Source organism: Nipponia nippon, unplaced genomic scaffold (genome assembly GCF_047370975.1).
Source record: "Nipponia nippon isolate SJK-2023a ecotype South Korea unplaced genomic scaffold, ASM4737097v1 scaffold_27, whole genome shotgun sequence".
NCBI classification, from domain to species: Eukaryota; Metazoa; Chordata; class Aves; order Pelecaniformes; family Threskiornithidae; genus Nipponia; species Nipponia nippon.
This window is the reverse complement of record NW_028262344.1, coordinates 93,721-117,642: the sequence shown is the minus strand read 5'-3', so window position 1 is coordinate 117,642 and position 23,922 is coordinate 93,721. Positions and strand designations below refer to the sequence as shown.

Genomic DNA, 23,922 nt, shown 5'->3' with positions numbered 1-23,922 from the left:
ACATCCTTCCCTTTGCAGGCTAGTGTGATACTTCGAGGGACAAATACAAGCCTTTTGGAAAAGCACAAGCATTTGAACTGCCGCTTTGCTATCCATCACGTAGCCAAAAGGGAGAGAGGGTGGGCAGAGCTTTGAGGAAAGGATGGTTGTTTTGGGTAATCCTCTCAGCTTTCTACAGTGTGTGCACATCTCAAACATTAGAGATGTCATTACCAGCTCGGGTGGCTGAAGCTCGTGGGTCATTCAGGAGAGCAGTACTGCTTTTGCAGCGGGTCGAGAGCTCCCGGTGTAAATCCAGTTCTTAAGGCAGTGCAAAACCAGTAAATCTAGGCTGACACATCTGCATGGGGGCGAAGCAAAGCTTTGTACTTCAGTGAGAGCAAGTAGGGCCCAAGGACTTTATCTCTTATCCCAGTTGTGATTTAGAGCTAACTGCTGAGCTGATTGCAGCCCAGATACTCACCAGTAAAGTTAAAAATAAACTGCTTGAATTTCTGTGCTGATAATTGAAGCAACTTTTTATTTTTTCATGTGATTTGATGTAAAATCAAGACAGGGCTCTCTCCTCCTCCTCAACAGTGCCTGCCCAGTTTGTGACCCCTGAAGTCCCGCAGGCTTTTCCTACTCTCTCAGCAGCAGTTCAAGTTCTGAGATGCTGGCTTGCTTCTTTTATTTCAGTGTCCAGTGAAGATCTTAGAGATCCCCTGTGTTCAAATAAAAATTTGAATGCTATTCAGATTACTGGGAGGAACACTAAACTTTCAGATCCAAATCTCTTTTGTTACCCTTTGAGGCTGTTCTGCATCTGTAGCACTGGTGGAGTATCCTGTAGCTGCCTATGAACCCGGTTGCTGCTGGACCTAATGTGTTAGGCTAGAACGAGGATCAGACTGAGCAGATGCCAGAGGCAAGCAGGACCATCTTGTTGTCAGCAGGTGTCTCTCCAGCCATGACAGGCTGTTGGTCCTGCTTCTTCCAGTCCTCACGCGTACACTGTCTCTGGAAGGTGCCCTAATCTGGGATGTGTAGCACAAAGCAGCCCTGATCCATGTGTGGAGTCCTTGGTCGTCACTGTGTACGTGCCAGAAGCAATACATCTTTGCACTCTTTGGACACCTTTTCTAGCATGTCCAGAGGCACAAAGTCACTGCTTGAACATGAGGTGCTGAGTACTGAAAGTTGCTGACTGATGCTCACAGGGGATCTTGCCTGTGTCATTGTTTATTTGTCACCAAACAGGGGAGCGGTGTTTATAGAGCTCTCTGCAGTGGTTTGTGTTTGCTGCCCTAAGAATTTCATTTGCTCCATTCATGAACAATTGCAGTAAACAAGCTGTAGTAATTGGACTATTTCCTTCGGCTTTGGCTCCGTAATCAGCTTCCTGGCTGCATTCTCAGATGTGGGGCTTTAGAAACCAGGTCTTTCAAACTCAAATATTTTAAGGGGAAGGGGATGTCTTGTTTTTGCAGCAGCCTCTGCAAAGCATGCTTTTTATCTTGGACATCCAGGAAAGCTACTGCACCAGCCATTTACCGATACTTTCATTGTCTTTCCCAGTTGATCATGTGGTTCCTGAGCCAGGGACCAGTTTGCTGACTGCGTTTGACCAGTGGCGAGAATGGGCAGACAGCAAATCCTGCTGTGACTACTCTCTGCATGTGGATATCACCGAGTGGCATAAAGGTGTCCAGGAGGAGATGGAAGCCCTGGTTAAAGATCATGGTAAGTTCAGTTACTGAAAGCTCAGAGGAGCCTTTTCCCTCTATTTTTTAGGACTGGCTCACCTGTTCTTTAGGACTGGCTCCGGTAAAATACTTTATTCTTACGTCTCAATAAAGCTGTTCTGGGCCCTGACATTAACTTGCCCCATTCTGGCTTCTTGTGGAGGTTTGGGCAGTCACTGTTGTAGAGGGCTCAGGGGGATGGTACACACTGGTGTTGCTGCAATGTGTTAGGTGGGTGAGCGTTGATTTTGAAGAGGTGAATCTCTTGCTGCGGCCATGCAGAGGAGCACCTTTGTTCCATGAAGGTCCTTTGATTTTCCTTAGTGCAGGTAGGTGATAGGTTCAGCCATTAAACTGTTGTAAACAAGGGAAAAATCAGGCCCAGAAGGAACAATCCAGCACTGCTTGCTAAAGGTGGAGAAGAGCTGAATAAAATGACCTCATAGGTTTTTCCCCTCTTTAATTTCCTTGACGTTTCATCCTTAGGCTAGAGTAATTTTCCATCCTGTTTGTAGTTTAAAAAAACAACCTTTTACATCCTAATGAGTGCTTTCCCACACATGCTGGGTAAGAGCTTTTGCTGGTTCAGAAGGCAGGAGAGGGAAAGCAAACTTAGGAGCACTCCCTGTGTCTTGGTCAATATGAACAGAGTGGAGGAGGGCATGCTTACGGACCCAGATTCCCCATCGCTCTCGCAGGAGGGAGTGGGGGATCGGGCAGCCAGGCCCAGTCTCTGCTTTTGCGTGTGATGCATTTTGCTTATTTTTTTACTCAGCCTCCTACAGTGCTGAATCCACAGAATTATTCTTATTTCAGTGTTAAGTGGAAGCCTAGGGGTTTAGCTGTCCCCACGGCTGGAGCACAGGCTCCTCCGTTCTCATCAGTTGTGTTAATAGAAGCCACATGGCTGAGGAGATCCTGGCTCTACACTGTGATCTGTCGAGAGTGCGTGTGCCTGTGTGCACGCACATGTGTGTACACATTTCACAGCAGATTAAAGTAATTTATTTGTCTACCCATCATTACTGCTTGCGGGGGGGCTGATTGAGGGCGACATCTTCTCTCTATGAGGAACGGTGTGTTTCGTAGCTTTGTCTGTGCCTTCAATTTGTATGTCAAAGGTAATTCCTTTGCTCTCTTTCTACCAGGTGTGAACTCCTTCTTGGTTTACATGGCTTTCAAAGATCGCTTTCAGCTAACTGATTCTCAGGTAGGAAGGCTTAATGTTCACATGCTTCTGTCACTGCAAGGTGTGCATTAGTCTCTTACAGGGGTTTAATTTCAAGACACTTGGATCTGATATTCTCTTTTGGTTTCAATCTTTGTATGCATAACAGTACCCAAGATCTGCGACAGTACCCAGAGCTCTGGTTTGAAGATTATTTTTTTAAATAAAAAAACCCAACAACAAACCCTGAAAGACTTGGCTGGGGCAAGCAATGGCAAAACCCTCATTTTGAGAGATCTAAGGTTTTATTCCAGCTCCTTTGGTGTGGAAGTAGCGGCAGTTTTATAAATTGCTGCTTTATGCCTAGGCGCAGAGCAGGACAGTGAGATCTCTGGCATAACTATGTGTTTATAAGCTGAAAGTGATCCTAGTCCAGAAGTGGGTTTCTGGCTTTAGCATTGGAATAGCTGGGACCTTAAAAAGGAATTGCCCTCCTGTTTGCTGTTCTAGTGGATACGTTTGGGTACATTTAATTGTTGAGATGGGCAGTTTGTATTTCTAAATGTGGTGGGAGGAGAGGAATGCCTGGGAGTCGTTTGGAACAGTGTAGGAGGCAGTGGTGTATGGCAGTTATCTCTAAGGACTCTGGTAAGCATTTTAATGAGTGACCATTGATGGAGCTGGCGTCAGTTGTGGGTTACTCAACCTGAGCCCTCTCAAACCGGTTGCTGGAGTGGGAAATCACACTGCTCCTATCCTAGGCAGTGAGAGAAGTGGGTGCAGGTTCTCCATGAAAATCAAACATAGGGGGTTTTTTTCATGCCAGGCAACAGTAAATGAAGGCATGAAACAGGTACAACTCTGTGCACTCCTTAAAATCACTCCAGATGTAAGCCTGCACAGTTGATGTTTCTTTCTCCAGTGTGGTAAATATACCCAAACCTGGCTTTTGAATAGTGCTTCTTTGCCACGTCAGTAGCATCTGACTATACAGATTGGGAAGTGTAGTTGTAGGCAGGAAAATGGATCATATCTATCCAGCAAACCACATCTTGTATTTCTTAATGCTTCTCTTTCTTTTTTTCATTCTGCAAAATTCTGTATGCTGAAGGAGTCTGGAGCGTATACTATATGATAGGTGCATACCTGAGTGTGCACTCGGGGTATATATATTGTACTGTGTGTTTTCTGTCTTCCAGATATATGAGGTCCTGAGTGTAATCCGGGATATTGGTGCGACAGCTCAAGTGCATGCTGAGAACGGTGACATCATTGCTGAGGTATGTTATGTTTATTCTGTGGATTATTAACTTCAAAATGCTGGGAGGGATTTAAATTCTAAATCCTTCTTTGCAAACAGAAAATCACGAAGGCTTTGAAAAGCATGGCATAGCTGCATCAAGGATGCAAGCAGAGCTGTGCATCAAATCTCATCCCCTTCGTGGTCACTGATAAAGCAAGTTTTCATGGCAGTTTTCAGTTTGTGGTGGCTATCAGCCATCTCTGCCTTTCTCCCCATAAGTGAAAGACTGTGTCTGAGTGTGACTGTCACTGCATACGATAAAATGTTCTGTGGTAACTAAGACCAGGGGGAGCGGGAAGGGAAATAGCTTCATACAGTACCTGGGATGCTGATGTTTGGGATCTGTTCATCCTTTAAACAGCAACAAAGAAGAAATGTTAATAATGTATTTGGATTTAATCTGATCTCCAGCTCATTTTATACATTATGTCTCAAGCATGCAACACTTGATGTTGCAGAGGATTTCTGCATTGTCTGACTGGGGAAGAGCCCACCTGAGTCCTTGAGCCCAGTCACCTGCAGTTGCAGGATGATTTTTTCATGAGACTGTTTTGCCACATCTTAGAGATTATTTTATAGACGCAAATGAGTAGTGAAAGTCGAGGGCCTATGAACCCAGTGTGAAGCAAATCAAAATAAAAGGTTTCCCTGACCTCCTGTGAACAAATCAGCAAGGGTTTTTGCGAGCTCTGGTTATTCTCAACAAGGGAAGTTGGACAGGACTCTGGTTGTAAGGCCCTTATGTAAAGCACCATGTGATTATTAGGTAGCACAGATGCCTAGGATCTCACTTGTACCTCTTTCAAACAGCTGTGTTTGCTGCAAGAAAAAATGCATGTTGCTTTAAATCTTTTTCCTGCTCTTTTTTCTCTCTGCTATAGGAGCAGCAAAGGATCCTGGAACTGGGGATCACAGGCCCTGAAGGGCATGTGTTGAGCAGACCTGAAGAGGTGAGGACTTTACTGCCTTTGCATTTATTCCCCCAATTTATAACATCTCTGCATTGCCCTCAAGTACTTCATATTGGGATGAATGTGCTGAAAACATGGATTTCATCCTGGCTGTAAACATTATTGCTTCATGGGGTAAGGGAAGAAGCTAAGACAGTTCTAGGGACTAACTAGTAACTAGTCACTTCTGGAGACTAACTGCTGTGGGTACTTATGAGGACTTGAGGAGCCCCCTCAGCTGCTGTACTGGAGAAGGGGACATCTCCAGGGACTAATTCATCCAGCCTAAGATTTGATTCACCCTCTGGAAAAGCTCATCTCTTTCTGTTGATTATCAGAGATAGTCTATAAAGACTCTGGTCACACGTCAGGTATCTAAAGTGAGGTGAGATGTGTTTGAACCACAGAGCCCCTAATAAGCACTCAGGGCACAGAGAGCTGTTGGTACTTAGCACGTCTTCAGTTCAGCCCTTTCATAGCCCAAACTGGAATCCTACATTAGGAGATGTAGAAAATGTTGAACCTGAAGCACAGGTAGAGCACAGCCTACCTGAATCACCAATTCCTTGATTCAGCCGCTGCACAGGAACACTTTAAGATGGAGTCCCTGAAGGATTACATGTTATGATGATGTTGGTCTTTACAGAGCTAGACCCTGAAGTTCTTGTAGTTTCCCATCACTTTCAGTCAAGTTTTGCATGAGTAGACTTCAGAATTCGGCTTTGTGTAGGCAGGATTCTGCCACTAGCTTTTCTAGATCCCATTTCTTGGGCTTCTCTCTCAGTCCTTATTTTATCAAGACTTCCACTGAATGAGCAGAAATTTTTAATGCATGCCTAAATCCTGACATTCTGTCATAGGCACTTGCATAGCTTCCATGCCATAATATTTGATCATTTGATGAACATTTTACTGATGATGGATTTTTTACACTAAGGGACTAAGTGGTTTGCTGAAGGCACAGAAAATGTGTACCAGAGAGGGGAGCTAATTCTCAAATCCTAGTCCAGCACTTTACTATAGTTAACCTCCATACTTCTCCATGGATTTCTCTACGGTCAAGCACTCCAATCCCTCTCACTCTCTCTAAGTCTTTAAAATAAATCTCAAGAGTAAGAAAGAATCTTAGCACTTGGCTTTTCAGGTTGGTTCCCATTGCATTCTTTGTTTCCAGTCTTTCGGTATCTCTAAGCTAGACATCTCACCGTGGCATTCTGGGTTTGTGAAGTCCATCTGTTATGTACAAGCAGTTCTTTTTGTTCCTCCAAGATATTGGGGCTTTGCTGACTGCCAGATGTGGCAGCTGGAAGCTGGGTGTGTGAGATCATCCACACGTGCCCCTCATGCTCCCTCTCTATTTCCTCCCCTTGCTTCAGACAAACAGCATCCAGAGACATTTCAGTAGGAATATAAATCATTCAGTTGCTTCATGCAGAAGGGTAAAAAAATGCTTGACTTGGGCAGTATGTGAATCCTCACAGAATTTGTGTTTGGCTCTGGGAGCTTGGATTTTTTGCTTCCTGGAAGTTGTGAGCAAACATTTGCACTAAGCCTTCCACCCACCCACCCCTGCATTTCTTTTTTTACATATTTTTTGGCTTGCATCAGGAGAACAGGAACAGATGCTGACATGGCACTTGGGGCTCATTTGTGGAGCACCCCTAAACTTTTGTTGACTTCAAAGGAAGGCTGCTCCTTACCTTAAAAGATCTGGCTGTCAAACTAGCCAAGTTTTGTCTGGCTACTTCAAAGCTCATCCTTAGTGGAGCAGGAACTTTAAAGTGTGAACTGTGTGGCTCCCTGGCTTGGTTGATTTGTTACATCTGTCTCCTGCACTTTGCAGAAATGTGTTCTTTCTCAGTATTGCAAGGAAGGCTTCCTGAGGACACGTGGCTGCCTCAAATGAGGATCAGTAGAGCCCTTTCCCAGTGTCACTGGGCAGCCTCTGTGCAGCTGCACTCAGCTGTGCTGTCTGCCCAGAGTGGAAGCAATTGGTCCGAAATTCTCCTCCTTGAATGTCATAGGAAACAGAGCAGGAAACAATGTCATCTGGTTCCCTCCCCTCCTTTTCTCCAACACGGGAGTAACTTTGTGTTTTTAAAAACATACAACTGCCTTTAAGCTGGCTGACCACAAAGGCCAGATTCTGAGGGTGGGAGCCGATCCATAATTCCTGTTGACTTCAGTAGGAGTGGATGTTTCTTGGTATCCCTCTGGGGTGCTGTTAAGGCTAGAATTGGCTTTTCATGCCACCCCTTAAGGAGTGTAAAGCCCGTCCTAAGGACTTCACGATGGTTGTCATCTTACTGAAGAGCTGCTTAATTCAGACCTCCATCTACAGCAAACTAGCAGGAGTTGTTGAACAAGTCTAAAATATTTATTAAATCAAAACTCCCACTCAGTTCAGTGAGAGCCTTCATCAGAGTGAAGCATTCAGGGTCTGGCCATGTGCATTTGTGTCTTACTTGGAGCATACGCATCTTCTGAATTCCCAGGTTGAGCAGAAGGCATGAATTAAGGCTTAAGTTTCACTGCTGACTCATGCGTTTAGCTTGCTCACCTCAGTAACCTGGGTTGAGCCAAGGTGACGGTATTCAGCATGTTGTTCCAACCAGCAAAGGGAGCCTTAATTAAGACATCACCGTCCCAAGTCAGCATCACCCATCACTTTCTGGAAAACTCTCCCCTCCATAGCTCAGATCATTCTGTGATGACTTTTCGGAGCCATCCATCATTTTTTGTTTTTGTTTTAGCCACAAAAACGCTGAAAGCACGAGCAGTCCAAGTGCTCCAGGAAATGTCTGTCTTTTTTTCCAAGAGAACTGCTGTGCTAGGGCTTCTAATGCATACTGGTAATTGCAAACATTCCCCTTTAGACTAGTCGTTGGGTTATTGTTATGTGCCTGTCACCATAGCATCTGGGCACAAGGCATGAATTCAGCAGCCTTGTTCTCTTCTGTGCAGAAAATATTCTCTTCCTGCTTAGCAGTTGCTCAAATGTCTTTTGGTCAAAAGTCTGGAGATGCGTGTCGTTTTATCCCTGCTTTGCAAGTGGGGAAACTAAGGCACACTGTGGAAACGTGACCTCCAAGTGCTGCAGTGACAGAGCTGTGCGCAGGCCTGCTTTAAACGGGCGGTTTGCAAACCGATGCCATTGCCTGGAAGCATTCGCCCGTCTGAGTTCTCTCCTTGTCTCTCAGGAGGGACAAGTATGCTTTTCTTGGCTCTTCCTTTCAGCCTCCATCTTCCTTGCAAGTGCTGCTGGCTGTGGCATACTCGAGTGAAATGTTCTGGAATAAACACCCTTCCTTGCAGCCTTTTCCATTTGCGTGGGGCAGCTGGGCCAGAAAATGTCCCCTTCTGTACATCACCCTGCCTGGGGAGGGTTAGTCACAAGCCCTGGCGTGGTGACAGCCTAGGGCTTTAACCCTTTTGGCACTAGAGACCAACCTGCTCGCTCTGGGGGGCTGGTTTTCTTTTAAAAACTCCCAGCTGTTGTCGTGTTGTTTTTCTTGAGCAGTCCAGCTGCAGACAGAGCAGTGTTACAGGCGGTGGCTTTGTCAGAGCTGTTCTGGGCACTTGGACATCAGTGTGGCGAACACACCTTTTCCTAAGCTGGTGGGTCCTTGATTTCAGGTACTTCTTTCAGTGGGCCAAGCGCGGTGCTAGGAGCCAGCAGTCAATGCATTCTGATTCTGGGACTGATGATGATTTACAGTGCTTGGCCTGCGATAAGTCACTGTAGAGCAGATTTTCAAAAGTGCTGAGGATGTGCCAATCCCACTGGAGTCCACGGGAGGTGCTGGTAGCCTCTTGCATTTGGGAATCAGGTGGCTGATTGCTCTGGGTTTCAGTTTCCTCTGTTGTTTGCTTGGAAAATGTCTGTGGTATTGCAGGCTCAGTTCTCCATGGTAGTAGGCACTATCAGCATTACCCTGTTGTTAAATCTGTCATCTGGACTGCTTTGATTAGGACGTGTGATCTATAAAAGTCTGCAGAGTGATTATGTTCATTCTAAGACTGTAGTTATAAAGCGACCCTCAGTCTTGCTGAGGTTATCTCCCTACACACGCAAGAAAAAGTAGTTGATTTATGGGGTGGTTCACACTCTGTCAGATCCCAAGCCAGATATTGTAGTGGAGGGTACAATTTAGGAGCCTTGTTTGCAAACGTGGCTTACCAGAGTATGTGGCTACAGCATCTCTCTTCCACGTGGGCTGGAACATGAATAGTTTTGTTGAGTCAACATTTAGTTGCTTATTTTTGTCTAGGTTAAAGAAGGGGCTTAATCATTCTGACCTTGAGCACCTGGAGTGTTATTTTAGGACTTAGCCTGCTTGCAGAGAAACTTTGAAGCAGCCTGGGTTAAAAGGTAGTAATGAGAGGGGACTACAGCTTGATGTCATTTTAATTATCGTGATTACACGGTACATTTTTCTGGCTCAGAATCGGAGAGGTGGAAAGTCTCTCATCTCGGCCCTGCACACTCTGTTTTCCCGTGAAAGCAGAGGCTGTGACCCTCTGAAGGTGAATGGGATATGCTAACATGTGGGGATGCCACTAACTTGCTGCTGACTTTGTTTCTCAGGTGGAGGCGGAGGCTGTGAACCGGGCAATAACCATTGCCAACCAAACCAACTGCCCCCTTTATATCACCAAGGTGATGAGCAAAAGTGCCGCTGATGTCATTGCTCAAGCCAGGAAAAAGGGTAAGTTATTTCCCTTGGACGGAAGCACCCTATTAGCTCATACAGTTCAACTCCTTGCCAACATAGGCTTCATCCCTCCAGGAGAGGTTTCTTTTTCCAGTGTTATTGTCCAGGCTCTTTTTTAAAAGGTCCCAAGCAACTGCTTCTGTCTCATCTCCCACAGACAAGTATTCAGTGATCGTATCAGTGCCAGGAGTCGTTTCTTCTGCTCAGCCTAGAGCCTCTCTCTTCACACTCATCCTACCACATTGAGGCATGTGCCTTCATGTTTTTGCAGAGTAATATCATGCTGTCTCCATTTAATGAATCCCCCTGGAGACTGCAAGCTGTGTCCTCCTTCCAGCTGCTTTCGTCTTTCCTTGGTGCTTTCTGCTGAGCTGCTTCCTGGGGTCAGAAGTGATTCCAAGGGTCCTGACGGAGGTCTCTAACTCATGAGCCCTGTTGGATTTAGTTGGAGTAGCCAAAGAGGTTACCGATTCCAGCTATCCACTGTGCTCCTTGTTTGGGACATAGATAGTCCTCGTGTGCTCTAACTCACAGCGTGGCATCCAAACAGGAATTGGGACCGATACTCTGGGTTAGGCTGGGAACTGCAATCGCCTCTGATAATTCTGCCTGAGGATGCTGCAAGAAGCAAGACTCAGACCTGTGGTGGATGCTGCTGCCCTGTGTCTCCTCTCTCTAACCGAGGTCTGTGAGGGAGCTGAGCTGCTCTGAGTGATGCAGTAGCTTCTCCTGAGTCCTGACCCTGCTGTCTTGCCACCAAGGAGCAAGGGTTACAAAGCACAGTGAGTGCCTGTCTCCCTGCTTTATTCTGTGACTAAACCCTTCATTTCTATTTAAAGCGTCTCTGGGTGGGTGAGTAAGCAGGAGGGATGATTTTCCCCCTTCTTTCCTCAGAAAGGTTGGATTTAATTTTATGCCGTCTAAATAAGCCTGAATGGATATACAAATGACATCACTTTCCATCTGGGTGTTTGGTGTGAGAAGAGCTAATTTCCTACCGCAGCAAACAGATTGGTGTTTGTGTATTGGCTCAGAAGTATTTTGGTCCCATGATTCCTGTTAAACGAGTTCAGAGCTGGTGAGGAGGACTGATTTCCAAGACATCTCTTTCTGTTTGTGGCATGGAAGCAGCTCGAACTGTTTGGGATAAACCTTCCTCTCCTAGCTCCATTAGTGGAGATCATGCTGAAATGAGAAGATGTGTTGACGTGCAAAAGTGTCTGCACGTTGCATTACCCCAGAAAACAACTTGATGTGGCTGCGCAACTCAATCCTATAAGCCAGGGAAGCATCCCTTCCTTTTTCTAGGTAAAGTACTGGAGACATATGCACCACAGAGGTGCAGCATCAACATAAACACCCTCTTGTTATGCTCACTGTCCCCTGTGATGACTAACTGGCAAGTAGATAGGAGTATTGGGATGAGGGACCGTACACGTGCATCGCAGAAGACATAAAACACAGCCTGACTTGGGTGGATGTTACCTTGCCTGTGAAAGGTGCTGGGTTGTCCCAGATGAATGATCCACAGAACTCACTTTACTGAGCCTCCTGAGTGAACTAGCGTACGCAGTTTTCATTCAGATTGCATTTTCTCCTTATAAGGAGAATTTGGGGTATAAATGGCACACCATTCTGTTCCTTTATTTAAATAATTCAATTTAAATGCTGTGCAGTTACCCAACTGGCTAACCCAGGAGGGCCACACACACTAGTCTTGCCCTCCCAAGCAACAGAGGAAACATAACTGAAGACTATCCAAGGCGAAAACAAAACAGAATTGATTTGCTAAATGGAAAAGAATGCATGTTATTTAAAGCCAGATGTTCCCAGTGGCATTTGTATGGAGGAGATTCCCTGCAGACTCTGTCGTTGGCAGATCTGGGAGCTCAAAACATCGCTCCCTGCAGAACAATCCTCCCAATGTATTGGCCTACAACAGGCCTCCCATTAATAGCCAGCGTGTGTTTTGCCTTGTTCTGATTTCATAACCCTATTTGTGGCAAGTGATGTCAGACGGCCTCTTCCGCTGCTGGTGGATCCCCTCTGACAAAGGCTGTTCCTACACCTCCTGTTCCAGTGTGGTCCTGGAAGCAGCATGAAGCCAGTTAATGCATCGTTCTGCCTCAGCTAATGCACTCTTTCCCAGCTAGCTTGAGAGGCTCTAGGCGTAACAGTAGCTCAGACAATATGGTGAAAGAAAGGTCATGGTTTTTTACTCTGCATGGTGGGGTGTGTAAGACCCTGCTGACCAGTTCTGGGGTTGCCTTTGCCAGTCTTTTCCAACTGAAGTATTTAGTATTTTAACTACCCACGTCTTTTGCAGGCAGATACAAATACATGAGGTGTCTGGGCTCAGAAGCCAGATGGATAGGCATTTTACGGAGATTTCGGGAAGGTTGCATTTGGTGAGCAGATCTGTGGGGCTGCCAGCTTGCACTGCTTTTGAAGTTGCAGCATCTTGCATCTGCTTGGTGTGCAGATGTTGCTGGTGCATTCCAGCTTGCAAAGTATCGTGGCCTTAAGGATCCGCTGTTCCTTCAAGTGGTTCCAGAAATGTTAATGAAGAGGAAGGATGCACTGGTGGTTAGTGCACTGGACAAAGAGTCAGAAGATCCAATTTAATTTCCTAGTTCTGCCACAGATTTACTGTGTACCCTTGGGGAGTCACTTGGTTTCCCTGAGCTGCATTTGTGAACCAGAAACACCGATACTTCCTCTGTGATGTGCTTTCTCTGTAGGCAGGAAACTTTCCTGATAGGGGTTTTCTCTTATCCGATCTATGCACAGAGCCTGCTCCAATAAACCCAGCCTTGTTAGACCCTTAATACATACACATTTATAAAAACATTGCAGGCACTATTTTTTTCGTTCTTTTTCTTCCACATCCCTTCTGGATCGGACTGGATCTCCTCACGCCTTTACAGTTCCCCTCAGCCTCTTTCAGAAGGTTCTTGGCCCTGGATATAATACAGTGAATCCTTACAGTAACCCTTTCAAGCGCAATTAATCATCACTGACCTCAGCAATTGTGTAATGGCATTGTGCACATTTTGCTGCTCCATGCTCTTACCAGTAACAGTATCTTTATTATTAACTCAGATATTTAGAGGTTTGGATACTTATTCCAAGGGACTGATTTTTGGAGAATGCTCAGTGTTCCTTCAGAAATCTCAAGATAGGCATACAAAATTAAGAGCTTGCTTGTGAAAACATGTCCTTAGTAACATGATATAGTTTCAGAGGAGCATGGAAGAGGCCTGGAGTTTAATGGTGTCTGATCATCTGGTTGTGCAGGCCAGTGAATTCAATCCAATGTTGTGTCTCTGTGATCACATACTTAAGAGGAAGTACCAAGAAACCAAGAATGCGTGCGTACTCAACTCATCCTATTTCAGAAGGATGCTTTAGGCCTGGAAGCCAGGCTGGAGATGCATGTTGCATGGTGCTCACAGTGGATTTCCCTGTCCTATAGGCACTGTGGTGTATGGAGAGCCCATCACAGCCAGCCTGGGTACCGATGGATCTCATTACTGGAGCAAAAATTGGGCTAAGGCGGCAGCTTTTGTTACTTCCCCACCACTGAGTCCTGACCCAACCACTCCTGATTTTCTCAACTCACTACTGTCCTGGTGAGTAGAGTTCTTTGTGTTCATACAGCATGCGGTTCATCATGAGACAAGTGGGTGATAAAAATAATAGCTGTTGTTGCCAGCAAGCGAAAGGCTCTTTTATCTTTTAAGAGTAAACCTGTGACAATAAAATATCTTAAATACCTATCGTTGTCTTTTCCAGTGGAGACCTCCAAGTTACTGGCAGTGCCCACTGCACCTTCAACACTGCTCAGAAAGCTGTTGGGAAGGACAACTTTACCCTGATCCCTGAAGGAACCAATGGGACTGAAGAGAGGATGTCCATCATCTGGGATAAGGCTGTGGTATGTCCCATGTGTCATAGGCTTAGGCTGCAACTAGACATTCAGAGCTGAAAGAGCTGCAGCAGTGTGGTATTATCTCCCCCCCAGATGCTTGTTTTGGCCCTTCCACTTCAGGTTTTTGCTCCTATAGAGATCATTGGAAATCGGCTGTGCTGTCAGCTATTTGCTTTTCGGAGTGGTCCCCACCTGGCTAATGCAGTGACTCCTTTTGTCTTTCCCCAGGTGACTGGCAAGATGGATGAGAACCAGTTTGTCGCTGTGACCAGCACAAATGCAGCTAAAATCTTTAACCTGTACCCACGGAAAGGCCGTATTGCAGTGGGCTCGGATGCTGATCTGGTTATCTGGGATCCTGACAGTGTCAAGACAATCTCCGCCAAGACTCATAACATAGTAAGGGTATTTTCTACGGTGTGAGCTCTGCTGCTCATTTCCTTCTCTCTTCCTTCAGTGCCAGACTGTGCTGCCAAGAACTAGAGCTCATGAGAACTCAGGGCTTTGTTTTCTCGATGCCCCAAGCCCTCTCTGGTCTTACACCCAGTACAGCTCAGTTGTGTGAGCAGAAGGGAAGACGATTGAGTCCAAATCTGAAATCACATGAATACCCAGAGATTCCCCTCGGAGCAAAGAGATTGTCTGCTCTGAGTGTTGAATGCTTGGATCTGAGCACACAGAAAGCTCTTTAAATCTTCTAAAATATCAAAAGGCCTCTTATCACAGTGTGGCATTTATGACCTTCTGGCTTGCTAGCAGTGGGAATGTGAACTGCCCATTTTCTAGTTGGGGTCAGTGAAGCTTATCAGCTCGTGGACATCTTCGCTGGAGATCTGATCCAGATCAATGAGTCTGAGTGGATTTACACGACATTCTGATCTGGCATAGGTGTGTGGAGTCATACTTAGACATGATTTTACTGGTGATCATCCCCATGTTACTTGGCCCAGGGAGGCACAAGAACGCACCCAGACTAACCAGACCTTCCCCTTCTTTCTTCTGTGGCTTTGTGGTGGCATTGTTAGAGGCACTGTTTGCTTGTGGGCCGCAGCTGTGTCCCATGTCTTATACCTGGCTCCTACAGTGAAAAAGCTGTCCTGCCCTGTGGGAAACTGCAGAATGGTCCCAGTGCAAAGGGCTGGTTGGAGTCTCCCTGTGACATTCGAGCACTGCCTCAGAGAAAGCAACCACTGTTTGCATTTGTTGACGACTTGTTTCACTGCTGGCGATGAACCTATGGAATGTTTCCCTGGAAAAAAACTCCTTGTTCTTTTTTCCGTGAATGCTTTCATTCACTCTGGAGCTGTAGGAGCAAAATTTTCTTCCACACTTGAATCCCTGGGCACATTCACAAAGAAATTTTTTTTAAAGGTTTGGTTAACTTCTCTGTGACTTAACTCTGTGTCAGAATTGGTCACAGATGGCCTGGATTCATCCTGCCTGTGCTTAGACTTCTAACAGAGGCATCCCGACTCAGAAGTCTGGTCGCTTCAATCACCTTAGAGGTGCTTCCAGACTCATCACACCTCCAGTCTGGAGAGGAATGACTTAGAGAAGGGAGCCCAGGGACATACCGCGATTAGGTGCCAAATTCAGTGGTCTGAACCTGGGTTTGTGCTTATGAATGGCTCAGAGAGCTGGAAGTAGCTTGCCGGATGGAGGATTTGAAAGTCATTGCCATTTAATGGCTGTTGTCTTTAGGAAATGAATTGGACTCTTTGAATTTCCTAACACAAAATTCAGAGACTTTATCTTTTGTGGATAGGCTCCAGTACAATCACAGAATCATAGAATCACAGAATCGTTAAGGTTGGAAAAGACCCTTAAGATCATCAAGTCCAACCGATAACCTAGCACTGCCAAGTCCACCACTAAACCATGTCCTCAAGCACCGTGTGTACCCTTCTTTTAAATACCTCCAGGGACGGAGACTCAACCACTGCCCTGGGCAGCCTGTGCCAGGGCCTGACTACCCTCTCGGTGAAGAAGTTTTTCCTAATATCCAACCTAAACCTCCCCTGGCGCAGCTTGAGGCAGTTTCCTCTCATCCTATCACTTGTTACTTGGGAGAAGAGACCGACCCCCACGTCGCTACAACCTCTCTCCAGCTGTAGAGAGCAATAGGGTCTCCCCTCAGCCTCCTCTTCTCCAGACTAAACAACCCCAGCTCCCTCAGCCACTCCTCCTAAGACTTGTGCTCTAGACCCTTCACATCAGGACTGACTCCATGATTTTGCCATAGATCTGGGCTAGGCTGAAGGAGAACCAGATCTGCTATGAAGCAACCATTCAAAAATACTTTATATGCTAAGGATTGCAGATCCCCCTGAAACTCTTGCACCATGTAAGAGGCCTCGGCACTCAATGATCAGCTATTACCAAAGTCTGCATCTTTAGGTTGTGCCAAGACTATGGAGGATGAAGAGCTTTCTTTTTCAAGTGGTTTGTTTGAAGCTTGAAGGGCTGTCTAAGAAATCGCAGCTGTTTTTCTTACATGTCCCGCTCTAACCTCTTCCCCTGTCGTTGCATTGCCTGTTATACCTGGCATTACACCTGTTGGGGTATTTTTTTGTGTCTCACACTGCACGTGTGCCTTGTGTTAGAGGAGAAATGGATACGAGGGATGCCTTTAGGCTCAAGGCATCCTAGTTTGGTCAAGTATAAAACAAAAGCCCCTTTGAAAGTCAGGCGGAGCAGTTGCTGTGACACAGGGAGACGTAGTGATTATGTGGCATCAGATGATTGTTACTTTTTTAAAAGCTAGAGCAACATACGGATATTTTCCAAGAATTCACACTGCCCTTGCCACTGTCTGGCAAGAAAACATTTGGAGCTAGAGCGAGAGATAGTGTTGTTCTTGGAACCAGCCTAATTCATAAGCTTCTAACCGAGCCTCCTCCTTTGCCACCACTTTTTTTCAGGGTGGACCCGGTTCAGTGTCGGTTTAACCGCCATTCTAGCTAATTGTAAATCTTCAGTCAAGCCTACCCATGCTTATAACACACTTCAAGAGCAAACTCTGTTATTAACTCAGTAAAAAAGACCTGGATTTGTCTCAGAGATGGTCACTAGAGTAACAGTCCCCAAATAAAATGGTTGTAGTGCATCTCATTCCAGGATGCTTCATGGGTGGGACATTTACCAGTGATTCCTTTAAAACCTGTCTTTTTTCCGTGGTGTAATGTTCCCAATCCTGTTAATTAAGGATGAGCAATCCCATTAGAGTAAAACAAGATTGTCCTGGTCCCTGACCCATCAACACTAGTTTGAAATACAGCTTTTCAAAATTACCATTATTTTTAGTATGAAACTCAGATAAAGCTTTATTTGGCTCCTAAATCCCCCACAATTCAGAAGAGATAGGAGCCTAAATGTATTTAAACAGCTAGGCTTTGAGATATTCTCATTTGAAACTGTATTTCCTCTTTAAGAATCTTGTTGCAATGAAAATTTTGCATGAGTAAATCCTTAATAAATTTAGACAGATAATAAAGACCAGCCTTTGTATTAAACCGCAGCATAGATAACTCAGGTAAATGCTGTTGAGTTTGCTTCCATCTGTCCTTAAAATTTTGGCAATTAGCATGACTGGTGATTGCTAATTAAAGCACAGCAGGCTCTGCCGGGATGAATATGTTTGCCTCATGTTGTCGTTTTGTTTGTTCTAGTCTCTGGAGTACAATATCTTTGAAGGCATGGAGTGCCGTGGATCTCCCCTGGTGGTTATCAGCCAGGGGAAGATCGTGCTGGAGGATGGGAACCTCCATGTCACCGAGGGATCTGGACGGTATATCCCCAGGAAACCATTCCCTGACTTTGTTTACAAGCGCATCAAAGCAAGGAGCAGGGTGAGTGTAAATGGCTGGATACACATTTGTTCTCTCACTGGAACTCCTGAGTTAAAGTGGGTGGAAAACAGATGCTATCCCCTGGCTTGCAGACACACACTTCTGCAACAGAAAATGTTCCCTGGATAGCAGCCATATTTATCTCATTCCTCTTTCATTTTTGCTATTCACTTGAGTCATTACAGGACTATGCTTTGGCTTGAGCTTGGGTTTTCTGCAAATTTTATTTTTCTGCTCTTTAATTCTTCTCTGTCTTGGGACACCTAGACAGACCATGTGTCCAGTAACTGTCCGGTTTGGACAGGAGTCAATCTGCAAATAACCTGGCAGGCTTCTCCTGTCACAGAAGTACCAAGAGAAGTTATTGATGGCATTCATATATCAAACCTTTCAGCAACAATTTCGAATTCTAATTTATTGTTATAGATACATTATGCTGCTTTCCCTTCTGTCAGATCTGATCAGATGCTCTTGTCTGGTGACTGGTGAGTCACAGGCACAGCCTACTGACTCTTTAAAAGTGAGAATTTTCTATTTTTAAGAGGCTAAATTTGTTGGAAAAGTGTTTTTGTAAAATACACCCATTCAAAACAGAAACTGCCTTTTGATATGCCTTTAGTTGGTAAAAACTGACAGAGAAGATGACACTGAACTCAGCTGCAACTTAGCTGCTGAGGATTTAAGAAGTTTATTTCTAGATGAAGTCAGATTTCTGAGGAGAAAAGTATTTTGATGTTTGAAGTGTTGCCCTCTCCTGGACAAAACCAGAGCTGTGTTAGTTCTGCTGACCATAGGTAATCTTCACATTCCTTGCAAATGACCTTTCCTTAATTGTTCTTTTGAAGAAATTGCGAGTTATCAAAATTACAACCTCAAATAATTTAGCACCGCAGAGTGCTTCTGTTTGGTTTCTGTGGTGGTCTGGTCTCCCACAGAAATACGTGTCTGACCTATAAATCCAATTGGGCAGCATCTCAACTGGAATAATTGCATTTGACCCAATCTAAAGCTCCCAAGCCGGCGATGTGAAGCTAGCCTGGCTCCTCTTTATGCAGACCTGCCTCTGTCTCAGTGTTGCTTTGCTTTTTGGGGATGAGTAATAAGTTTCATTTGAGAGTTGTCAGGAGCCTTTAATACAACAGCAGGTAGGTTGAGATCATTAAAGGACAGAACCTGCGGTGCAGGGGACAGACTGGCTGTCTTCTGTAGCCTGCTCACACCAGGTAACAACTAACTGGAGCCACAGCAGTCCAGAGCGCGTTTCATTTTATCCGTGCTGCTTCAGGGCGCAGCTGCCACCCGAGGATCAGCACGGAGGAGATGATGTACGCTTTCAAATCCTCTTACCAAAGACAAATCTTGAAATGTGTGTCTTTGGCTTAGCAACATCTGGCGGGCTGTTTAGTTCTGTTTTGAAGGCTGTTTTGACCCTGAAGACTGCCTGCTTCTGTGTTTTGCAGCTGGCTGAGCTGCGGGGTGTGCCTCGAGGCCTCTACGACGGACCCGTCTGTGAAGTGTCAGTGACACCGAAGACCGTCACACCAGCATCTTCAGCTAAGACATCTCCTGCCAAACAGCAGGCCCCACCCGTGAGGAACCTGCACCAGTCTGGATTCAGCTTGTCTGGTACATACTTCTATGGGGCTAAATTGCTTTGAAATTACGGCTTGTTTACGCTCCCATACTCTGAATTAATTCTGCTGAAATTGGAAGGCAATGAGAGAGACTGTGATGTGTTTTTAGCTTGGAGGTTATCCCTTTAGAAAGGAGGAAGAGCAGTATAGGAGCTATCATAAAGTCCTGCTTATTTTCATGCCGTGGGATGAATGATGAGTACTCCATTGCGTTCTGGGCTCGGTCCTCAGCCGGGTGTCTGAAGAGGGCAGATGGCGGAGCATTGCCAGCTGAGACCAGCTGTGGATCTGGTATGTGGCAGATTTGATTTCTCAGTGTGCTGTTTCAGTGCAATAAGGGAAAACTATAAAAAGGAGTGAAAAGGCTCGCTAAGGGAAAACCATTTAGCCATCTCTTACCTGTGCAGGGCTGGGTGGCTCAGCTGTTTTGTGCGGAGATATTAATGCAGAACAGATTTCAGCAGAATGAAGGCATAGGAGGCCAGTAAGGGCTTTTCCTCCGAAGATGATGCATTTTGGTGCACACAGTTGGAGCCTGGCTTAAGAGGAGTTGATGGGTTTCAATGCAGCTGTGCTCTCCCAACTCCCTTGTCCCACAGCTCGCTCTTCTCAAACTCTGGCTGGCCCAGGGGACCTGACATTGCTTCTCTCTCCCGCAGGGGCACAGATCGATGACAACATCCCACGCCGCACGACTCAGCGCATCGTGGCACCGCCCGGCGGACGTGCCAACATCACCAGCTTGGGCTAAGGACCGACCCCTTCTGTGCCCGCCTAGCGGACCAGGGGACAGGGGCACCTGGAGACCCTTTTTGATTCTTTTAGAGCCTGTGACAGTTACTGCGGGCAACCAGTGAGGGGGGGCTGAAGTAAGGCACCTCCTTCAGTCCCCTCAGATTCCCTCCTCATCTTCACCAACCCCTCTCACTTCCCCCCTCAGCCCCTACACATTTAAAGAAATAAACCCTGTTTTGACACCTCTGACATGCAAAAGTAAATGTAAAGAGGGTGTTTGAGATATGTGGCCTCTGTCCCATTCAGCATCTTTCTTTTAATAAAGGAAGGACAAAGTGAATTTCCCTGGAGCTGCCTTTAAGACACACACAAAAAAGGAATAAATAAATAATAAATGGAAAAAATAGCGCTTTTTTTTTTTTTTAAATGTCGAGCAGAAGAGTAGTTCAAGGGTTTGAAACTGGATATTCTGTAGGGTTCTGTGTTCCAGCAGAAAAGCTAGGCAAGCATGGAGGGACACGAATCCCAGCCTGTCTGTAACCATTCCCCACCACCGCCTTTGAGGTCACTGAATAGCTGTCTGCTGCCAAGAGAGAGAAACAGGACCCAGCGCTAGGAATTGACAAAGCGCATCGCACCCAGCCATCGGGTGAGCTAGAATCATTGGGGACTTTGGTTCTGTTTGTTTGTTTTTTCATTTATTTTTTTTTTCCTTCTGGATTTTGCTGCAAATTAGGTCCTTGAGGAAACTTTTTTTTATGTTTGTGTGTGTGATTTTAATATGTTTGTATCATTGTGTTTACGAAGCCTTATCTGAGAACTGGGGATCTCCCTGTTCTTCCTTCCCGAACCTCATTCAAGTTACAGGCTCCCGCCAGAGTCACTGCCACCGCCACCCTGATACTTCAGGTGTTCCTAGGTTGCGTCATTCCAGCCAACGCTTGCCACTTAGCTGCAATAGGAGGTCGCAGAGCAGGTTCATAAGCTATGATCTTCACTTCAGTGTGCTAGGTCTTGAGCTGGTGCAAACAAAGGGGCTGGATACCAGCTGAGGAGCTGGGACAGAGTGTCTTGAGAAGTTTTTAGTAGTTAGTTTGTCTTGTGTTCCTGGAGGTGGAAATCAATAAGCAAGGGGCCATGGGCAAAGAGCAACATGTTGCTTGAAGGATTTCTGTAGCAACCACGTTCCCCCTTCCTGGCCATCAATGAGTGGTTATTTAAAGCTTTATGAGAGCTTATCTTTAGCTCTCATCGAAAGGCCAGTCAGTTGAGTGTGTGCCTGAGCACCTGTGGCAATTCCAGTTTGAGTCCAGATGCCCAGCTGTTGTAACTGGGAGCCTCAGAGCAGCTCAATGGGTCAACAGCAGCTGAGAATCTCTCGTACACGGTGTGAATTTCACAGTCACTCGTTCCTTCAGGAATCTGCCTTTGTGCAAATGTTCCTGAGAAAGCCTGTTGGTTCCCCACCCTTCCTCAGATGCCTGCTGCTTCAGATTTGAGAAACCACAGGCCATGCGTGCTCCTTGAATGAATTTAGGAGCCCCAGCTTCTATGGCAGTCAGCGGGATCTGGGCATTTAACTATCTTCTGGGATTGAAGGTCTTTTAGCCCTAGTATTAGAGGCTCATTATCTTCAGGACATGGAGAATAAATCTGCACCATTAGATTCCCACTTAAACTTAGCTGGAGGGCTTGGCGGTCCCAAGGACTTGGCCTGTCTCTTAGCACAGAGAGCTTTTCTACCCGCAGTTAACACAGCGTTACCTCCACTATCTGTATGCCCTGGCACTTGGCTGCATCTTCTGCTTTCTCTTCTATTTGTACTTTGCCACGTACATTGATGTTGTTTTTCCATATTTGTGAGTTTTTTCTTAAATGGTGTTTACAGGTTCTTTTAGGGAAAAAACTATATATATGAAGGCTTTTAAGAAACAAGTACCAAATCTGTTGTTATGAAGTATCAATGCTGGGATTTGCAAAGGATCTGGAAGCTATGTAGGTACCCAAACCTTCCCAGCTTCAGCACCTAATTCCTTTAGGCCTCTTTGAACACAAAAGTTAAGAAAAACATTGCCATATTCATCCATGCATTTTGCATTTAGGTTTAACTCTTGGGTCTTCTAGTTTTGCATAAAAGAGTTTGCACTTTGTTTGTTAAGTAATCCGTGAACTTAATATATATTGCAGCTATTTTCATTTTTTTTCACCTGTATGTTAAAATCAATTTGAACGAGTTGGGGAGAAAAAAAAAGAATTGCAGATCCGTTTCAATTCTACGAAACACTTGCGGCTCTTCAGTATTCACTTAAGTCTTCCTTTTTTTTTTTCCTTCACTGACTCATGATGACTTTTTAGTTTTAATTTGTTCTTCAAAAGGAAAAAAAAATCACAAAAAAAGATTTTTGCAGGCTATGTAAGCATGTTTTTTCCTGTGAGAGCTCGTCCGCTTTGTGTCTGTTTAATGAATGTCATATGTAAATGCTTAAAGAAAAAAAAAAGACGATGACTTAATTAATTAATTAACCGCAGTGACTTGAAGCTCTAAAAATAAAAAAAAGTAGGATTTAATACTAGCTGGATTTAACCCTTGGATTTGTGATTGTGAACCATGAGTGGAGGAGCTGTAAGTGCTAAAGCTGATCATGTGTGTAGACAAAAAGAAGTACTGATATTTGACCAATGTCTCAATGGCAAAAAACCCCACCCCAACCCCAAGTCTTGTGTTTTATTCCTTAAGAACTCTGTGTTATATTACCATGGGAACTCCTAATAAAGACAAAATGTTGTTGTTTCACTAGGTGCATCTGTGTCTCAAGGCGATACGTGTTCTGTGTAACTGTGTACCTTGGTTGGTGCCTTCAACAGATAAAAACTGACTGAGCCCTGAAATCGGTGCTAATGTAGGCTGATGGTAGTCGTGTGCAGGAGTGAGATGTACAGTAGCCGTGGTTCCTTGGAAGATGGTGATGGTAAAGAGGAATCAATGATCCACAGTGTCATTTCCTTAGAGAAAAGCAAGCCTCTTCTCAGGGCAGTTGTCTGTTTAAGGCAGTATTTGGCAAAGCAGAGAGATTTGCCTGAAAACTCCTGGCTCCGCATTGCAGAGATCACTGATGAAATGTGAGCAAAAGAAGCTAAAACTATTGGCATAGCCTTCAGCCCTCCAATGTGTTTCTACTTGGACCCTCGTAACAGCGATGGAGGAGGGGAGAGAAAGTACAGCCATAAATAGAAGCCACACACAGATAACTGAATGGGAAGTGTTAGAGCTGGCTGGAAAAATGCCAGTGAAACTTTCAGTGGTGGTGGTTGGGTTTTACTGTGTCGCAGAGATGCTGTGGGTGAGATTGCACCGGACCATGGGAAGGGCTCAGAAAGAGCCAGCATCGCTGTCAGCCACTCAGACTGTTGGTTGCTGCATCCCTACATCCACCAGATCAACCCTCTTGGTGGTCTTCCCCCAAATCCGAGCACAGCTGGAGTTTGCAACTGACTTTGCAATGATGTTTAGCTCTTGTTCCTCATCTGAACAAAACCAAATGTTGAAGCACTCTGTGAAATGCAATTAGCTTTCACCACACAACTTTAAACCCGGCACCCCTATCCAGTGGGAGGTTTTAAGGGAGTTTCCTTTTTATCTGTTGAGAACGGGCAATGGTCATCCACTAATAAAAAGACTTCTGGTTAATGTGGAGATCCTGGCTCTTTCACCAATGATGTGCAGTTATTTGGCTATTGGCAGCTTAAATTAGATATCAGCGTATATGCAATCAAATCCCATAGAACAGGGTTGGTGGGTAGTTGTGTGTAAGATTTATTAGCTTGTCCCAACAGTAATATCCCAGTGAAAGACACATTCAGCCTAAAGCACTAGTGTTTAGTTAATACACATCTGCAGAGCCTCCATTTGTTTT

At 45.2% G+C, this 23,922-nt stretch overlaps 1 protein-coding gene across 3 annotated transcripts in view; it reads left to right on the top strand.

Annotated features, from left to right (window-relative positions):
- Positions 1–22,802, top strand: part of DPYSL2 (dihydropyrimidinase like 2) — a 56,560-nt gene extending 33,758 nt beyond the window's left edge. For all 3 annotated transcript variants that reach the window (XM_087762709.1, XM_087762710.1, XM_087762711.1), the window contains 11 exons: positions 1,558–1,722; positions 2,873–2,934; positions 4,092–4,172; positions 5,077–5,145; positions 9,734–9,854; positions 13,336–13,492; positions 13,656–13,797; positions 14,020–14,190; positions 17,460–17,639; positions 19,100–19,265; positions 19,933–22,802. In XM_087762709.1, coding sequence (XP_087618835.1) covers positions 1,558–1,722; positions 2,873–2,934; positions 4,092–4,172; positions 5,077–5,145; positions 9,734–9,854; positions 13,336–13,492; positions 13,656–13,797; positions 14,020–14,190; positions 17,460–17,639; positions 19,100–19,265; positions 19,933–20,024 — 1,406 coding nt within the window. In that variant the 3' untranslated portion in view covers positions 20,025–22,802. The remainder of the gene's footprint in view (positions 1–1,557; positions 1,723–2,872; positions 2,935–4,091; positions 4,173–5,076; positions 5,146–9,733; positions 9,855–13,335; positions 13,493–13,655; positions 13,798–14,019; positions 14,191–17,459; positions 17,640–19,099; positions 19,266–19,932) is intronic.
- The last annotated feature ends 1,120 nt before the right edge of the window (positions 22,803–23,922 follow it).